The following is a 17,314-nucleotide window of genomic DNA, read 5'->3' as shown; positions in this document are numbered from 1 at the left end:
AGTATAACAACTATTTATATATAATTTACATTGTATTAGGTATCATAAGTAATCTACAGATGATTTGAAGTATATAAGAGGATGTGCATAGGTTATATGGGATTTGAACATCTGCAAATTTTGGTATCCAAGGGAGGTCCTGGAACCAGTCCCCCCATGTAGTCAACCAAGGGATGACTGCATATCATTTTAATGTGCTGTTGAATTTTAGTTTGTTAGTATTTTGTTGAGGATTTCTTCATCAACATTTATTAGGTATATTGGTTGGCAGTTTTATTGTAGTTTTTTCCTTTTCCTTTTTTTTTTTTTTTTTTTTTTTTGAGACAGAGTCTTGCTCTATCGCCCAGGTTGGAGTGCAGTGGCACCATCTTGCCTCACTGCAACCCCTGCCTCCCGGGTTCAGGTGATTCTCCCGCCTCAGCCTCCTCAGTAGTTGAGATTTCAGGTGCACGCCACCATACTCGGTTAATTTTTGTTATCTTTAGCAGAGATGGGGTTTCATCATGTTGGTCATGCTGGTCTTGAACTCCTGGCCTCAAGCAATCCGCCCACCTTGGCCTCCCAAAGTGCTGGGATTGCAGGCATGAGCCACTGCACCCAGCTGCTTGTAGTTTTTTTGATCTGGCTTTGGTATCAGGGTGTATCACGCTACTAATAAAGACATACCCTAGACTGGGTAATTTATAACGGAAAGAGGTTTAGTTGCCTTACAGTTCCACATGGCTGGGGAGGCCTCACAATCATGGCAAAAGGCGAATGAGGAGCAAAGTCACGTCTTACATGTCAGTAGGCAAGAGAGCTTGTGTAGGGGAACTCCCCTTTATAAAACCATCAGATCTCATGAGATTTATTCACTATTATGAGAACAGCACAGGAAAACCCGCCCCAATGATTCAATTACCTCCCACCAGGTCCCTCCCATAACACGTGGGAATTATGGGAGCTACAATTCAAGATGAGATTTGGGTGGGGACACGGCCAAACCATATCACAGGGTAATGCTGGCCTCACAGAATAAGCTGAAATAAGTTATCTCTCCGGTTTTTTGCAAAAGTCTGAGGAGGATTGGTGTTAATTTTTATTTAAATGTTTGGCCAAATTTACTAGTGAAGCCACCTTGTTCTAGGCTTTTTTGTTGAAAGGTTTTTGATTACTGATTCTATCTCCTTACTAGTTATTGTTCTGTTCAGATTTTTTATTTCTTCATGAGTCAATCTTGGTAGGTTTCTAGGAATTACTCCATTTATTCTAGGTTATCCAGTTTATTGGGGGTATAATTGTTGGTAGTATTCTCTTATAATCCTTTTTATTTCTGTGGCACTGGTTGTAATGCCCCCTCTTTCATTTCAGATTTTAGTAATTTTTAAAAATTCTATCACTGAGCTATCAATGCTGATTTTAGTAATTTGAATCTTCTCTCTTTTTTAATCTAGTTAAGAGTTTGTCAGTTTTGTTCTTTTCAAAAACCCAACTCTGTGGCTGGGTGCAGTGGCTCATGTCTGTAATCCTAGTACTCTGGGAGGCAAAGGTGGGAGAATCACTTGAGGCCAAGAGTTCAAGACCAGCCTGGGCAACTTAGCTAGATTCCCACCTCGACAAAAAATAATAAAAAAATTAGCTGAGTATGGTGACGCATGCTTGTTTTCCCAGCTACTTGAGAGGCTGAGGCTGGAGGACAGCTTGAGCCCAGAAGTTCAAGGTTTCAGTAAGCGATAATTGTGCTACTGAGCTCCAGCCTGGGTGACAGAGTGAGACTCTGCCTCAAAACAAACAAATGAAATGTTTAAAAACCCCATATCTTAGTTTTGTTCATTTTTTCCCTATTCTCCATTTATCTCTGCTCTAATCTTTACTATTACATTCCTCTGCTAACTTTGGGTTCAGTTTCTTCTTTTCCTACTTTAGGTATAGTCAGGTTGTTGGTTTGAGATCTTTCTTTTTCAGTGCAAGCATTTATTTACATCTGTACTTCTTAGTGCTGCTTTTGCTGCATCCATAAGTTTTCGTATATTTCCATTTTAATTTGTCTCGGGGTATTTTAAAATTTCCCATGAGATTTTTTTTCTCTGAACCATTGTTGTGTGTTGTTTAGTTGCCACATATTTGTGGGTTTTCCAGATTTCATTCTGCTATTGATTTCTAGTTTCATCCCATTGTGATTGGAAGATACTTAGTATAATATCGATGTTTTTACATTTTGTTTAAATCTTGTTTTGTGGCCCAACATGTGGTCTATCTGGAGAAAATTCCACGTACACTTGAGAAGAATGTGTGTTCTGCTGTTGTTGGGTGGAATGTTTTGTGTATGTCTACGGTTAAGTGGCCTATAGTATTGTTCAAGTGCTCTGTTTCCTTATTGATTTTCTGTCTGGTTATTTTATCCATTATTGAAAGTGGGGTATTGAATCTCCTACTATTATTGTGTTGTCTATTTCTTCTTTCAATTCTGTCAGTGTTTGCTTTATATATTTAGGAAGTCTGATGTTTAGTGCATATATATTTGTAATTGTTATACCTCCTTGGTGAATTGACCCTTTTATTATATAATGTCCTTCTTTGCCACTTGTAACAGTTTTTATGTCTTTTTGTCTCATATTAGTATAGCCACCCTTACTCTCTTTGGATTACCATTTGTGAGGAATATCTTTTCTCAGCCTTTCACTTTCACAAGTTCTTCTATTTTTCTTTTCTTTTTTTTTAGAGACAGGGTCTTGCTCTGTCACCCAACTGGAGTGCAGTGGCACTATGATAGCCTACTGCAGCCTAGAACTCCTGGGCTCACGGGATCCTCCCACCTCAACCTCCACAGTAGCTGGGACAACAGGTGTGTGTTACTAAGCCTACTAATTAAAAAAACTTTTTTAGAGACAAGAGTCTTTCTATGTTGTCTAGGTTGGTCCTGAACTCCTGACTTCAAGCAATCCTTCTACATTGGTCTCCCAAAGTGCTGGAATTATAGGCATGAGCCATTGCACCTGGCCACAAGAGTTTGGTATTTGAAAAGATATAAAGTGAGACTCTTGTAGATGGCATATAGTTGGATCCTGGTTTTTAGTCCATTCAGCTAATCTCTGTCTTTTAATTGGGGACTTTAATCTATTTGCATTTAAAATAATTACTGATAGGGAAGAATTACTATGGCCATATTAATTATTTCCTGTATGTCTTGTAGCCTTTTCAGGCCTCCTTTCCTTTGTTACGGCCTTCCTTCATTTTTCATTGATTTTTTTTGTAGTGACATGCTTTGATTTCTTTCCCATTTCCTTTTGGGTATATTCTATAGATATCTTACTTGAAGTTACCAATGAGATCACATAACATGTCTTAAAGTTATAACAATCTAGTTTAACAAATTCAGTTGCATACAAAAACCTCTACTTCTTTACTACTCCACTGCAATTTATATTATCAATGTCTTAAGTTAGATCTTTATATACTGTATACCCATAACTTGTTTTGTTTTTTGAGACAGAGTCTTGCTCTGTTGCCCAAGCTGGAGTGCAGTGGCATGATTTTGGCTCACTGCAACCTCCACCTCCTGGGTTCAAGCAATTCTTGTGCCCGAGTAGCTGAGACTGCAGGCATGCACCACCACACCCAGCTAATGTTTATATTTTTAGTAGAGATGGGGTCTCACCATGTTGGCTGAGCTGGCCTCGAACTCCCGACCTCAGGTGATATTCCCATCTCAGCCTCCCACTCCAGGACAGGTGCGGTGGCTCACGCCTGTAATCCCAGCACCTTGGGAGGCCGAGGTGGGTGGCCAGGCAGCCCCCAGACAAGTCAGTACATTGCATGCATGGTCCACTCTTTTGTTTCTGGCCCAAGGGAAGAGCCAAGGTATGGGAGGTTTTTTCCTGGTTGAACCATGCTTTGCTGGGGAGGGAGAGGGACATGGGCATGCAAAATGCCACAAACTTTCCTAGCACTTTTGATAAGACTATGTTCTTGGTTAGGCATTGGCCTGGGCACTGAAGCTTCTTAATTCGGCTCTAGAGTTCTCACAGTGATATTCTGGTCTGTATATGGTTGTTAATTCAGTGTCTCCATGGGGTAACAAGGGCCTGGAGCTTCCTAGTCTACCATTTTGCTGATGTCTCCCAGATTGTTCCTATTTAAAGCCCTCTGTTATTTCACTCCTATCTGGACTAACTGCTTCCTAGGTGTGCTATTCATTGTAATCTTGGGACTTCAATACTCTCCTGGATTAAATCTGATGTTGCCTGAATCCCATGCCTCCCCCCTTTTTTTGATTACTTCCTCATTCCTTTGATATACTACCTCAGGTAACCTCCTAAGAAACAGGGTATGAGGATATATTTTCAAATTCCTGCATAGCTGGAAATGTCTTAATTGTATCCTCACACTTAACTGATAGTTTGGCTAAGTACAGAATTCTAAGTAATTTGTTTTAGCCAATTGCTTTAGGTGAGCAGACAAAAAGATGGGGATCCATTAAATTAAACTTGGGGATCCTTAAAGGTCAGAATGTGGAAGACCTTCTTCCTGTAGCACCAACTCTGCACTAGCTGTCTTTGTTTATTACAGAGAGTTCATTCAACGTGTTTTTTTTTTTTTTTTTTTTTTTGAGACAGAGTTTCGCTCTTGCTGCCCAGGCTAGAGTGCAATGGCATGATCTGGGCTCACTGCAACCTCCACCTGCTGGGTTCAAGCAATTCTCCTGCCTCAGCCTTCCGAGTAGCTGGGATTACAGGCATGTGCCACCACACCCAGCTAATTTTCTATTTTTTAGTAGAGACAGGGTTTCTCCATGTTGGGCAGGCTGGTCTCAAACTCCCAACCTCAGGTGATCTGCCCGCCTTGGCCTCCCAAACTGCTGGGATTACAGGCATGAGCCACCACGCCTGGCCTCATTCAACTTTTTTAGACAATACATTCTGTGACTTTTTGCCTGAAGGTAGGTAACCTGGCTACTGATCCTTCTGCCCTCAGCAATGAAGAGGTTGGCTGTTCCATCCACAAACTTTCAATAAATATCCAATAGCCCACATCTGACTCCTGCCCTCTATTAGATATTGTGTTTCTAAATCCAAGACCTCTCTGGTGCTCTAAAGTGAAGATTCATCCTTCCTTGGCTGTAGCCTCTCTACATGTATGTGGCTTTCTCTGCCCAGCTCATCAGTCATCACTCTTACATTCTCTGTAGGTCTCCCTAATCTTCATTCAAATCTATTATCCTTCCCCTTTTTTCATAGCCATGAATTTATAACTTTCTCTATTCATTTACTATTATTTTTAATGGGATCTCAACGAGAGGGATAAGTAAATATACTAAATCTTGAATTGGAAGATAGCACATACCATTTCAATAGGAATTTTTTGGCAGGGGTGGGAGTATCAGGAGGGAATAATGGTGTAGACTTTATTACCAGATTTACTGTCACTTTTCTTTTTTCTTTTAAGACAGGGTCTTGCTCTGTCACTGAGGCTGGAGTACAGTGTTGTGATCATGGATCACTATAGCCTTGACCTCCTAGGCTCAAGCAATCCTCCTGCCTCAGCCTTCTGTGTAGCTGGGACCACAGGCATGCATCACTATGCCTGGCTAAATATTCTATTTTTATTTTTGTAGAGACAGGGTCTCATTTTGTTGCCCAGGCTGGCCTTGAACTCCTGGGCTCAAACTGTCCTCCTGCCTCGGCCTCCCAAAATGCTGGGATTACAGGTGTGAGCCGTGGCACCTGATATCACTTTTCTTTATAGTTAAAACTTCCCCTACAGAAGATATAATCTTATAATTGTTGTTACCTCTTCCTCCATGACATAGGTGAGCAGTTTCCAGTCCCACTCCACTGTCTTGGCATTGGCTGGATGTAGCCTGAAAGTCAAGTGAAATCAATTAGAATTATGGAGAATTTAGCGGAAGAAGGGATAGGATCTGAAGGTGATAGAAGGAAGAAGCCTCTTCTTATCCTCCGTTATCCTCCATGCTCTTGCTCACTTTCTGGTATCATACCATGTCAATCTGAGAGTAGTGGAACTTCATTGTTTTTTGCTACCCAGTATCCACTCCCCTTTTGGAAAGCTTTAGTACTATAATTTTGTCTTAAGAAACCAACACTTCACTACTCTTAACCAACTAGTTTTACCTACCAGAACCCCAAAATGAAGTATGTGGCTTTTTTAGCCAATCGTGCTGTTCTACCCCTCAGTTCACGGTGATTGGCTCAAAGATATGGTCATGTCTCTCATTAGGCCAATTAAATCCTGCAAGACTCAATTTCAGAACTCTTGGGTGACTATAAAGGAAGCAGACACTCTTTCCCACTGGAAGTGTCATAAAAGCCTGAGGCTGAGAGGCTACCACATGCAGCCCCAAAACAGAACTGAGGCTGAGAGGCTACCACATGCGGCCCCAAACAGAACTGAGGCTGAGAGGCTACCACATGCGGCCCCAAAACAGAACTGAGGCTGAGAGGCTACCACATGCGGCCCCAAAACAGAACTGAGGCTGAGAGGCTACCACATGCGGCCCCAAACAGAACCGAAGTAGAGCTGCAGAATGAACCCTGGTAACCATTTTTGTATACTGAATCAAGTCACATCTCACTCCTCGGTTTCTAGGTTTCTAGTAACACGAGCCATTAAATTCTCTTTTGGCAGTAGTTAAGGTCTGTTTGGACTGGGTTTCCTATCATTTGCAATTCAAATAACACTAATATACTAAGTCACCCACTGTAATGGTTAGGTTAAAAAAGCCTGTCAAGAGAAAGCTATGCCCTGAGTCCAAGATCCCTAGAAGATTCGCCAACAGCCAGAGGTTACGGTTCATACTGTTGAATTTTCATGAGAAGCATGTAGGCCTCCTTTAGGACATCCACAGTCTCAGAGCCACTGAGCAAGATTTTCTGGATGATGTGAGCCACGATTTCTCTTGGTGGGTAATGCTGGGGTGACACAAAGTCCATCAAAAACTGCACAGTCCCCAGAGGAAAATTCTCTTCAATGGTATTTGTTACCATTCTTAGTCTTCGATGAGGGATGGGTTCTAATTTTTGACCCTTGTTCTGTAGAGATTAAAAAGAAGGAAATTAGGAGGGATTTCTTTTTTTTTTTTTTTTTTTTTTGAGACGGAGTCTTGCTCTGTTCCCCAGGCTGGAGTGCAGTGGCGTGATCTTGGCTCACTGCAAGCTCTGCCTCCCGAGTTCACGCCATTCTCCTGCCTCAGCCTCCAGGGTAACTGGGACTATAGGCGCCCACCACCACGCCCGGCTAATTTTCTTTTGTATTTTTAGTAAAGACAGGGTTTCACGGTGTTAGCCAGGATGGTCTCGATCTCCTGACCTCGTGATTTGCCCGTCTCAGCCTCCCAAAGTGCTGGGATTACAGGCGTGAGCCACGGCACCGAGCCGGGATTTCTATAGCATACAAAAATAAGAGGTTCTAGAATAGGTTGAAGATAGCAAAGTTTTCCAGGCATTTGAAATATTTCATGATTAAAAAAAAAAAAAGAGGACGGATGCAGTGGCTCATGCCTGTAATCCCAGCACTTTGGGAGGCCAAGGTAGGAGAACTGCTTGAGGTCAGGAATTCGAGAGCAGTCTGGCCAACATGGTGAAACCCCGTCTCTACTAAAAATATAAAAATTAGCCAGACGTGGTGGCACGCAACTGTAGTCCCAGCTACTTGAAGGCTGAGACATGAGAATTGCTTAAACTGGGAAGGTGGAGGCTGCAGTGAACCGAGATGGAGCCACTGCACTCCAGCCTAGGTTGACAGGGCGAGACTCCAAATCAAAACAAACAGACAAAAAAGAGCTTTATCTAAAAAACTTTTAATGACATGGGAAAAAGCTTATATAAAGTTAAAAAATCAGAATTCAAAATTGTACATATAACATGATTTCATCTATGTTAAAATATAGCATAGACAGAAAAATACAAAAGGCTCAACAGGTAGCCTAGGTTGATTTTGGGGTGAGGGTAACTAGAGACTTAGGGATAGCTGTGATACTATATCAGATACTGAAATAGATAAGAAAGAAGTTTTAAATTCATTTTGTTGTTAGGAGAAGAATTCCATTTTTTTTTGTGAGAACAGTAAATATTAAGTTGCTTCTTCCCCCAAAAAATATGTATATAAAGACTGTGAGAGAATATGTGAAAAGTGATTTTCTATTATGTGGGTGGTAGAATTAGCGGTGATTTTTTCTCTATGTGCCCTTCTATATTTTTCAATTTTTCCATAACACACATTACTTTTATAACTAGAATTAAACAATTTTAAAGTTTGATATGAGGGTTTAATAACAATAAATTTGGAGCTCTTAATTTTTTTTTTTTTTTTGAGATAAAGTCTGGCTCTGTCACCCAGGCTGGAACACAGTGGCATGATCATGGCTCACTGCAACCTCTGCCTCCCAGGCTCAAGCCATCCTCCCACCTCAGCCTCCCAAGTAGCTGGGACTATAGGCGTGTGCCACCACGCCTGGCTAATTTTTTTTTGTATTTTTAGTAGAGATGGGGTTTCACCATGTTGCCCAGGCTGGTCTCGAACTTGTGAACTCAAGTGATCAAGCCTGTCGTGGCTTCCCAAAGTGCTGGGATTATAGGTGCGAGCCATCATGTCTGGCCTTAAACAATTAATTTTTTTTTTTTTTGAGATGGAGTCTCACTTTGTCGCCCACGCTGGAGCACTGTGGCGTGATCCTGGCTCACTGCAAGTTCCGCCTCCCGGGTTCACGCCATTCTCCTGCCTCAGCCTCCAGAGTAGCTAGGATATAGGTGTGTGCCACCATATTCAGCTAATTTTTGAATTTTTTATAGAGGGGGTTTCACTATGTTGCCCAGGCTGGTCTCAAACTCCTGGGCTCAAGCAATCCACCTACCACGGCCTCCCAAAATGCTGGGGTTACAGGCGTGAGCCACTGCGCCCAGCACTGAACACTTAATTGATCCTCAACTAGTTCTTACAATAATCTTAGGAAATACATACTATTATTATTCCTATCTTATAAATAAAGAAACTGAGATTTGGAGGGTAAGCATTTGTCATACAACAAATGGCAGAAGCCAGTTTCAAACACACGTGGCGTAAACTTCAGAGCCATCCTCTCAACCCCTACTCCCCATAAACAACAAAAATAATGTGTATATGTTAAAAATCCCAATTGTTAAAATATGTAAAATGCCTATGTATAAAAAGGCAACTGGGAAGGAAATACATCAAATTATTCACAATAATAAATGCTGTCTGGGCCGGGCGCGGTGGCTCATGCCTGTAATCCCAGAACTTTGGGAGGCCGAGGTGGGTGGATCACTTGAGGTCAGGAGTTCAAGACAAGCCTGGACAACATGGTGAAACCCTGTCTCTACTAAAAGTACAAAAAGTTAACCGGAAGTGGTAGCGGGCGCCTGTAACCCAGCTACGCGGGAGGCTGTGGCAGGAGAATCGCTTGAACCTGGGAGGCGGAGGTTGCAGTGAGTGAGCTGAGATCGCACCACTGTACTCCAGCCTGGGTGACAGGGTGAGACTGTCTCAAAAAAAAAAAAAGAATGAGCTAGTGGTCAGGCAGAGGCATAAAGAAGGAGAAGACATACAACATAATAGAAGATGTAATAATTTTAAAAAAGAGAAAAAAAATCATTCTCCAAGGTCAAATCAGTGTGAATCCTTGGCTCCTGTCTACCTGGATCACTGCTTGAATGAGGAGAACATACCTTTTGACATTGAACTGTTTCAAGCTGGTTTTCTTAATATGGGGGATGGGATGTACATAACTAAAAAACACTTCATATGGTGGAACTTAGCCAGTTATCTTCCCTGACACATCTAGTTTACTTCTCATAAATCAATGATGACCAATGGAAAGTGCATTCCCACTCATGTCTTAAAATTGAATTTCCTCCCCCAAAGTCAGCAAGTAATAATTTTGGAGGCCCATAAGTGATAGAGTATTATTATCTCTGTGATATAGAAGCTGTAATAAGGGCACCAGGAAGGGAAAAGCATAGGAGTTGAAGATAAACATTTATTTATTTTTTTGAGACAGAGTCTTGCTCTGTGGCCAAGGCTGGAGTGCAGTGGTGCAGTCTCAGCTCACTGCAACCTCCGCCTCCCAGATTCAGGTGATTCTCCTGCCTCAGCCTCCTGAGTAGCTGGGATTACAGGTGCATGCCACTACATCCAGCTAGAAGATAAGAATTTACATAAGGCCTACGATGAGCCTGACACCCTGACACTTTCACGTATGACCCTGTGAGGTATGTTATTACTTCCATTTTACAGATAGGAAAGCTAAGGCTCAAAAAGGTAAAGTGCCCTGCCGGGTACGGTGGCCCATGCCTGTAATCCCAGCACTTTGGGAGGCTCAGGCGGGTGGATTACAAGATCAGGAGATCAACACCATCCTGGCTAACACAATGAAACCCTGTCTCTACTAAAAATACAAAAAATTAGCCGGGCGTACCAGGCGCGGTGGCTCACGCCTGTAATCCTAGCACTTTGGGAGGCCGAGGCGGGTGGATCACGAGGTCAGGAGATCGAGGCCATTCTGGCTAACACTGTGAAACCCCGTCTCTACTAAAAATACAAAAAATCAGCCGGGCGTGGTAGCGGGCGCCTATAGTCCCAGCTACTCGGGAGGCTGAGGCAAGCGAATGACGTGAACCTGGGAGGCGGAGCTTGCAGTGAGCGGAGATCGCGTCACTGCACTCCAGCCTGGGCGACAGAGCGAGACTCCGTCTCAAAAAAAAAAAAAAAAAAAAAAAAAAAAAAAAAAAAAATTAGCCGGGCGTGGCAGCATGCGCCTGTAGTCCCAGCTGCTAGGGAGGCTGAGGTAGAAGAAACTCTTGAACCTGGGAGGCGGAGGTTGCAGTGAGCCAAGATTGTGCCACTGCACTCTAGTCTGGGAGACAGAGCAAGACTTGGTCTCAAAAAAAAAAAAAAAAAAAAAAAAAGTAAAGTGACAGTTTTTAAGTGTGGGGCTAAAATTTGAACCCAGATCTGGGCCTCTACACTGAATGGGTCTTCACAAGTGGAGGAAAGATAAGAAATTTCATTTATGCTTGACCTGTCCTCTCACGCATGGACTCCAGTCACACTGACCTTCTCCTAGGCCTAGGGAAAGGACACCTAATCCCCGAGGGAAGATGTTAGCTCACCTCTCTTGTGTCTTTATCCGGTATTAGCGTCTGAAAGAAGAGGTGATGAACCGGAGGTCGTAAGAAGTACTTCAGTCTATGCAGGCATGGTCTGTTGTACAACCCACCTTGTGGTGTTCGTGATTGTACGTGGGCAGACCCAGGTTTGGCAGGCTCTGACAGTGATATTTCTTTTCTGGCTGGGGTTTCCATGACAGAGAGCCAAGGAACTTTCTCTAAGGGAGTTTCAGACTGTGGGCTGGGAGAGCAGCTTGGAGAGGACAGAGCTGAGATATCCATAGGCATGTCACGGTTCTGTACATCATTCTGGGTAAAGTCAGGCCTGTCTCCTGGTAAGTGAGGGATGTCTCTAGGTGAGTGTGTCACGTCCCCTGATGAGTGTGGCATGTCTCCAGGTGAATGTAACACATCTCCCGGTAAGTGTGGCATGCCCCCTGGTGACTGTGGTGCATCTGGTGACGGTGAAACATAACTTGGTGACTGTGGCACATCTCCTGGTGACCCTAGCATGTCTCCTGGTGACTGTGGCACATCTGGTGATGGTGGCATGGTTCCTGGTGACCGTGGCACATCTCCTGGTGACTGTGGCATGTCTTGCAGGTATGCCACATCTTGTGGATGTAATATGCTTTGAGGCGGGCCTGGAACATCTTGAGGTAGGCCCAGAGAGTCTTGAGGTGGGCCTGGGATATTCTGCCGAGGGCATGGCACTTCTTGAGGTGGGTGAGTTAGAGCTGGTAGTTGGCACTGCATGGTTTGTGATGGGCATGACAAGGCTCGTGGTGGGCATGAGGAGGCTCGTGGTGGACATGGTGAGGCTCTCGGTGGGCACGGCAAAGCTTGCAGGGGGCATGGCAAGGCCTGTGGTGGGCGAGACACATCTTGCTGTGGGCATGGCAAGGGTGCTTTTTGATTGCTGCTGCTGCTGCTGCTGCTGCTACTATTATTGCTTGTTGGGGAGAGGGAGCTAACATCTGAAGACAGCTGTAGACTTGCCAAGAAGCTGAGGTTCCCTGTGAATGTGGCTGAGCTACAATTAGGCTCTGTTGGATAAACAGAGCCTCCACTGATGGATGTAGCGGGTGGGGGACCTACAAAGGTGTTTTCTTCCACTAGGTCCAAATCTACAGGGTCACTGTTAATGAGTCTCCGTGCTGTAGGCTGAGAGCTTCTGTCCACCTGCCCTTCCATCACCGCTTTGCCAGAGAGGCTGGCACATGTCTGAAGACTGGTTGGTTCCTTCTGGGAAGGAGTGACAGGTTCTAAAGTTAAGTCAAGAGTGGCAATAGGTCTATTTTCTCCCTCAGCTCTTGTCAGGTCAATCACATACAGTCCACTGCGATCTTTTGTCCTTGGTCTGGTCTCTCTAGTTAAGTCAATGAAGTCCTGTTGAAGGATTGTGTGAAGAGAAGAGGTCAAGATGGGAGTATTAGCTTTATCTGAGACGACTTAAGTCTTAGCTTTTAAGGATAAGCATTACTTTACCATTTCACCTCACTGATAAGTTACACATCTTGTATAACATAAGCAATAATATTGCCAAAGCTGTCAATTTCTATACCTTCTTAAATTCTCCAAATGCCACATATGCATGACTAGGATCATAGTGGGATTTTTTTTTTTTCTGGTCCAAGGAGGACAGGGGAGTAGTAGGAGATATTCCAACCTTAAGTCATAAAGTCAAAAGCAACCTTTGTTTGGAAGGTCAAATACACAGGATAACCTACAACAAAAGCTACATTTTAAGAAGTGAAGCAAATGTAAGAGAATCTATGTGCTAAGAACATGCTGAGTATTTTCACGTATCTTTAATTTTCACAATGACCTGATAAGGTAGGCATTATCAATCCATCATACAGATGAGGAAACTAGAGTTCAGAGGGGTTAGGTTATCTACCTTAAGATTATACAGCTAAGTAGCAGAGACAGACATTCAAACACAGATCTGTCTCCTTCTTTCCCTGTGAGGGCCTAGGAATGTACAACTTGATTCAATATGTAATCAACCTAGAAACAGATATGAAAGATAATATAACAAGGGTAATAAAACCAATAGTGTAAGTCGGAGCCCTAAGTAAGTAAATTAATGAAAACTTCCGATCTCTACTTCCATTCCTTGGCAAATTGATCAGGCTATTCACAAAGCCTAATGATACAGTACAGAGGTATTGTAATCAACCTCTGTACCACGAGCCTGGAAAAATATTGCTCTACCTTCTGTCTTCTCACTTACTTGGATACTACTGCCACTGGTACTTTAGGGCCCTGAGGCTAGCATACTATTGCTGCTATCACAGCTACCATGCTATTTCTCTTAATAGATGGTCACCATTGTTAACAGCACCAAAGCAGAATACAGAATTCTCAGTGGGTCAAGTGAGAAGTTGGCATCCTGGAATAGGGATTCCCTCATCCTGGAATAGGGATTGCTTGGTGAAATCTAATGCCTCATTCTTAGGAAGCAGCCATATAGTATCACCACCTTTGGTGGCTTGGCTCTCAATGGCAAGAACTGAACATAAATAGCTGAAAGGCCATCAAAGGTCTGAACTCAACCCCTCTCCCATAGCCAACTGCTAAAATGCAACATCACCAGGTCTCTCCCATTTATTTATTTATTTATTTATTTATTTATTTATTCATTCATTCTTGAGATGGAGTCTCGCTCTGTTAGCCTAGGCTGGAGTGCAGTGGTACAATCTTGGCTCACTGCAAATTCTGCCTCCTGGGTTCACGCGACTCTCCTGCCTCAGCCTCCCAAGTAGCTGGGATTACAGATGTACACCACCACACCAGACTAATTTCTGTATTTTTAGTAGAGATGGGGTTTCACCATGTTGTCCAGGCTGGTCTCGAACTCCTGACCTCAGATGATCCCCCCGCTTTGGCCTCCCAAAGTGCTGGGATTACAGGCACGAGCCACTGTGCCTGGACTATTTAAAACCCATCACCGGCTAGGCACAGTGGATCACCTAGGGCCTAGGAATGTTTGCTTTTGTCCTTTTACCTGGAATGACTATCATCCCTTTGATTGTTTGGAGTTTCTTGTCTTTCAAGACACAGCACAGACACCACAGAAGTGATCCTTCCAGATCACTTCTCCCCGCTGGTTAAACTAACCCATTCCTCTATCATGTCTCCACTGAACCTATGCAAACCTCTCTATTTATCCTCAAGAATTTAATGATATTGAAAATAGAAATGTATTTTTACTTCATTTTCCAATTGTCCATTGCTAATATAAATATACTTGATTTATGTATATTGATACTGTATCCTGCAACCTTGCTAAGTTCACTAGTTTGAGTAAACTTTTTTTTGTCGATTCCTTAGGATTTCTTTTTTTTTCTTTTTTTATGCTTTCATTTTATTTTTTTAAGTGTTTGCTTACATTTTATTTTTATTTATTTTTAACTTTTTAAAAAATTATTATATTTTAAGTTCTAGGGTACATGTGCACAACATGCAGTTTTGTTACATATGTATACATGTGCGATGTTGGTGTGCTGCACCCATTAAGTCGTCACTTACATTAGATATATCTCCTAATGCTATCCCTCCCCTAGCCCCCCACCCTACTACAGGCCCCGGTGTGTTGATGTTGCCCTTCCTGTGTCCAAGTGTTCTCATTGTTCAATTCCCATCTATGAGTGAGAACATGCGGTGTTTGGTTTTCTGTCCTTGCGATAGTTTACTGAGAATGATGATTTCCAGCTTCATCCATGTCCCTACAAAGGACATGAACTCATCATTTTTTATGGCTGCATAGTATTCCATGGCGTATATGTGCCACATTTTCTTAATCCAGTCTATCATTGATGGACATTTGGGTTGGTTCCAAGTCTTTGCTATTGTGAATAGTGCCACAATAAACATACGTGTGCATGTGTCTTTACAGCAGCATGATTTATAATCCTTTGGGTATATACCCAGTAATGGGATGGCTGGGTCAAATGGTATTTATAGTTCTAGATCCTTAAGGAATCGCTACACTGTCTTCCACAATGGTTGAACTAGTTTACAGTCCCACCAACAGTGTAAAAGTGTTCCTATTTCTCCACATCCTCTCAAGCACCTGTTGTTTCCTGACTTTTTAATGATTGCCATTCTAACTGGTGTGAGATGGTATCTCATTGTGGTTTTGATTTGCATTTCTCCGATAGCCAGTGATGATGAGCATTTTTTCATGTGTTTTTTGGCTGCATAAATGTCTTCTTTTGAGAAGTATCCATTCATATCCTTCGCCCACTTTTTGATAGGGTTGATTTTTTCTTGTAAATTTGTTTAAGTTCTTTGTAGATTCTGGATATTAGCCCTTTGTCAGATGGGCAGATTGCAAAAATTTTCTCCCATTCTGTAGGTTGCCTGTTCACTCTGATGGTAGTTTCTTTTGCTGTGCAGAAGCTCTTTAATTAGATCTCGTTCGTCAATTTTGGCTTTTGCTGCCATTGCTTTTGGTGTTTTAGACATGAAGTCTTTGCCTATGCCTATGTCCTGTATGGTATTGCCTAGGTTTTCTTCTAGGGGTTTTATGCTTTTAGGTCTAACATTTAAGTCTTTAATCCATCTTGAATTAATTTTTGTATAAGGTGTAAGGAAGGGATCCAGTTTCAGCTTTCTACATTTGGCTGGTCAGTTTTCCCAGCACCATTTATTAAATAGGGAATCCTTTCCCCATTGCTTGTTTTTGTCAGGTTTGTCAAAGATCAGATGGTTGCAGATTTGTGGTATTATTTCTGAGGGCTCTGTTCTGTTCCATTGGTCTATATCTCTGTTTTGGTACCAGTACCATCCTGTTTTGTTTACTGTAGCCTTGTAGTATAGTTTGAAGTCAGGTAGCGTGATGCCTCCAGCTGTGTTCTTTTGGCTTAGGACTGTCTTGGCAATGCAGGCTCTTTTCTGGTTCCATATGAACTTTAAAGTAGTTTTTTTCCAATTCTGAGAAGAAAGTCATTGGTAGCTTCATGGAGATGGCACTGAATCTATAAATTACCTTGGGCAGCATGGCCATTTTCATGATATTGATTCTTCCTATCCATGAGCATGGAATGTTCTTCCATTTGTTTGTGTCCTCTTTTATTTCGTTGAGCAGTGGTTTGTAGTTCTCCTTGAAGAGGTCCTTCACATCCCTTGTAAGTTGGATTCCTAGGTATTTTATTCTCTTTGAAGCAACTGTGAATGGGAGTTCACTCATGATTTGGCTCTCTGTCTGTTATTGGTGCATAAGAATGCTTGTGATGTTTTGCACATTGATTTTGTATCCTGAGACTTTGCTGAAGTTGCTTATCAGCTTAAGGAGATTTTGGGCTGAGACAATGGGGTTTTCTAAATATACAATCATGTCATCTGCAAACAGGGACAATTTGATTTCCTCTTTTCCTAATTGAATACCCTTTATTTCCTTCTCCTGCCTGATTGCCCTGGCCAGAACTTCCAACACTATGTTGAATAGGAGTGGTGAGAGAGGGCATCCCTGTCTTGTGCCAGTTTTCAAAGGGAATACTTCCAGTTTTTGCCCATTCAGTATGATATTGGCTGTGGGTTTGTCATAAATAGCTCTTATTATTTTGAGATATGTCCCATCAATAACTAATTTATTGAGAGTTTTTAGCATGAAGGGCTGTTGAATTTTGTCAACAAACTTTTCTGCATCTATTGAGATAATCATGTGGTTTTTGTCTTCGGTTCTGTTTATATGCTGGATTACATTTATTGATTTCCATATATTGAACCAGCCTTGCATCCCAGGGATGAAGCCCACTTGATCATGGTGGATAAGCTTTTTGATGTGCTGCTGGATTCGGTTTGCCAGTATTTTATTGAGGATTTTTGCATCAATGTTCATCAGGGATATTGGTCTAAAATTCTTTTTTGGTTGTGTCTCTGCCCGGCTTTGGTATCAGGATGATGCTGGCCTCATAAAATGAGTTAGGGAGGATTCCTTCTTTTTCTATCAATTGGAATAGTTTCAGAAGGAATGGTACCAGCTCCCCCTTGTACCTCCGGTAGAATATGGCTGTGAATCCATCTGGTCCTGGACTTTTTTTGGTTGGTAGGCTATTAATTATTGCCTCAATTTCAGAGCCTGTTATTGGTCTATTCAGGGATTCAACTTCTTCCTGCTTTAGTCTTGGGAGGGTGTATGTGTCCAGGAATTTATCCATTTCTTCTAGATTTTCTAGTTTATTTGC

The 17,314-nt window shown here is 42.3% G+C and overlaps 1 protein-coding gene across 3 annotated transcripts in view; it reads right to left on the bottom strand.

Moving 5' to 3' along the window:
* Nucleotides 1-17,314, bottom strand: part of SIMC1 (SUMO interacting motifs containing 1) — a 103,396-nt gene that overhangs the window by 42,298 nt on the left and 43,784 nt on the right. For 2 of the 3 annotated variants that reach the window (XM_034961001.3, XM_055113036.2), the window contains exons 2-4: nucleotides 11,124-12,509; nucleotides 6,796-7,028; nucleotides 5,770-5,839 (exon numbers count right to left, since the gene is read on the bottom strand). In XM_034961001.3, the coding sequence (XP_034816892.2) occupies nucleotides 5,770-5,839; nucleotides 6,796-7,028; nucleotides 11,124-12,509 (1,689 nt within the window). The remainder of the gene's footprint in view (nucleotides 1-5,769; nucleotides 5,840-6,795; nucleotides 7,029-11,123; nucleotides 12,510-17,314) is intronic. The other variant, XM_034961003.3, reaches the window with a different exon arrangement.

Source organism: Pan paniscus, chromosome 4 (assembly GCF_029289425.2).
Source record: "Pan paniscus chromosome 4, NHGRI_mPanPan1-v2.0_pri, whole genome shotgun sequence".
In the NCBI taxonomy this organism is placed as follows: Eukaryota; Metazoa; Chordata; class Mammalia; order Primates; family Hominidae; genus Pan; species Pan paniscus.
The sequence above is the reverse complement of the archived record's forward strand: the minus strand, read 5'-3'. Positions and strand labels throughout refer to the sequence as shown.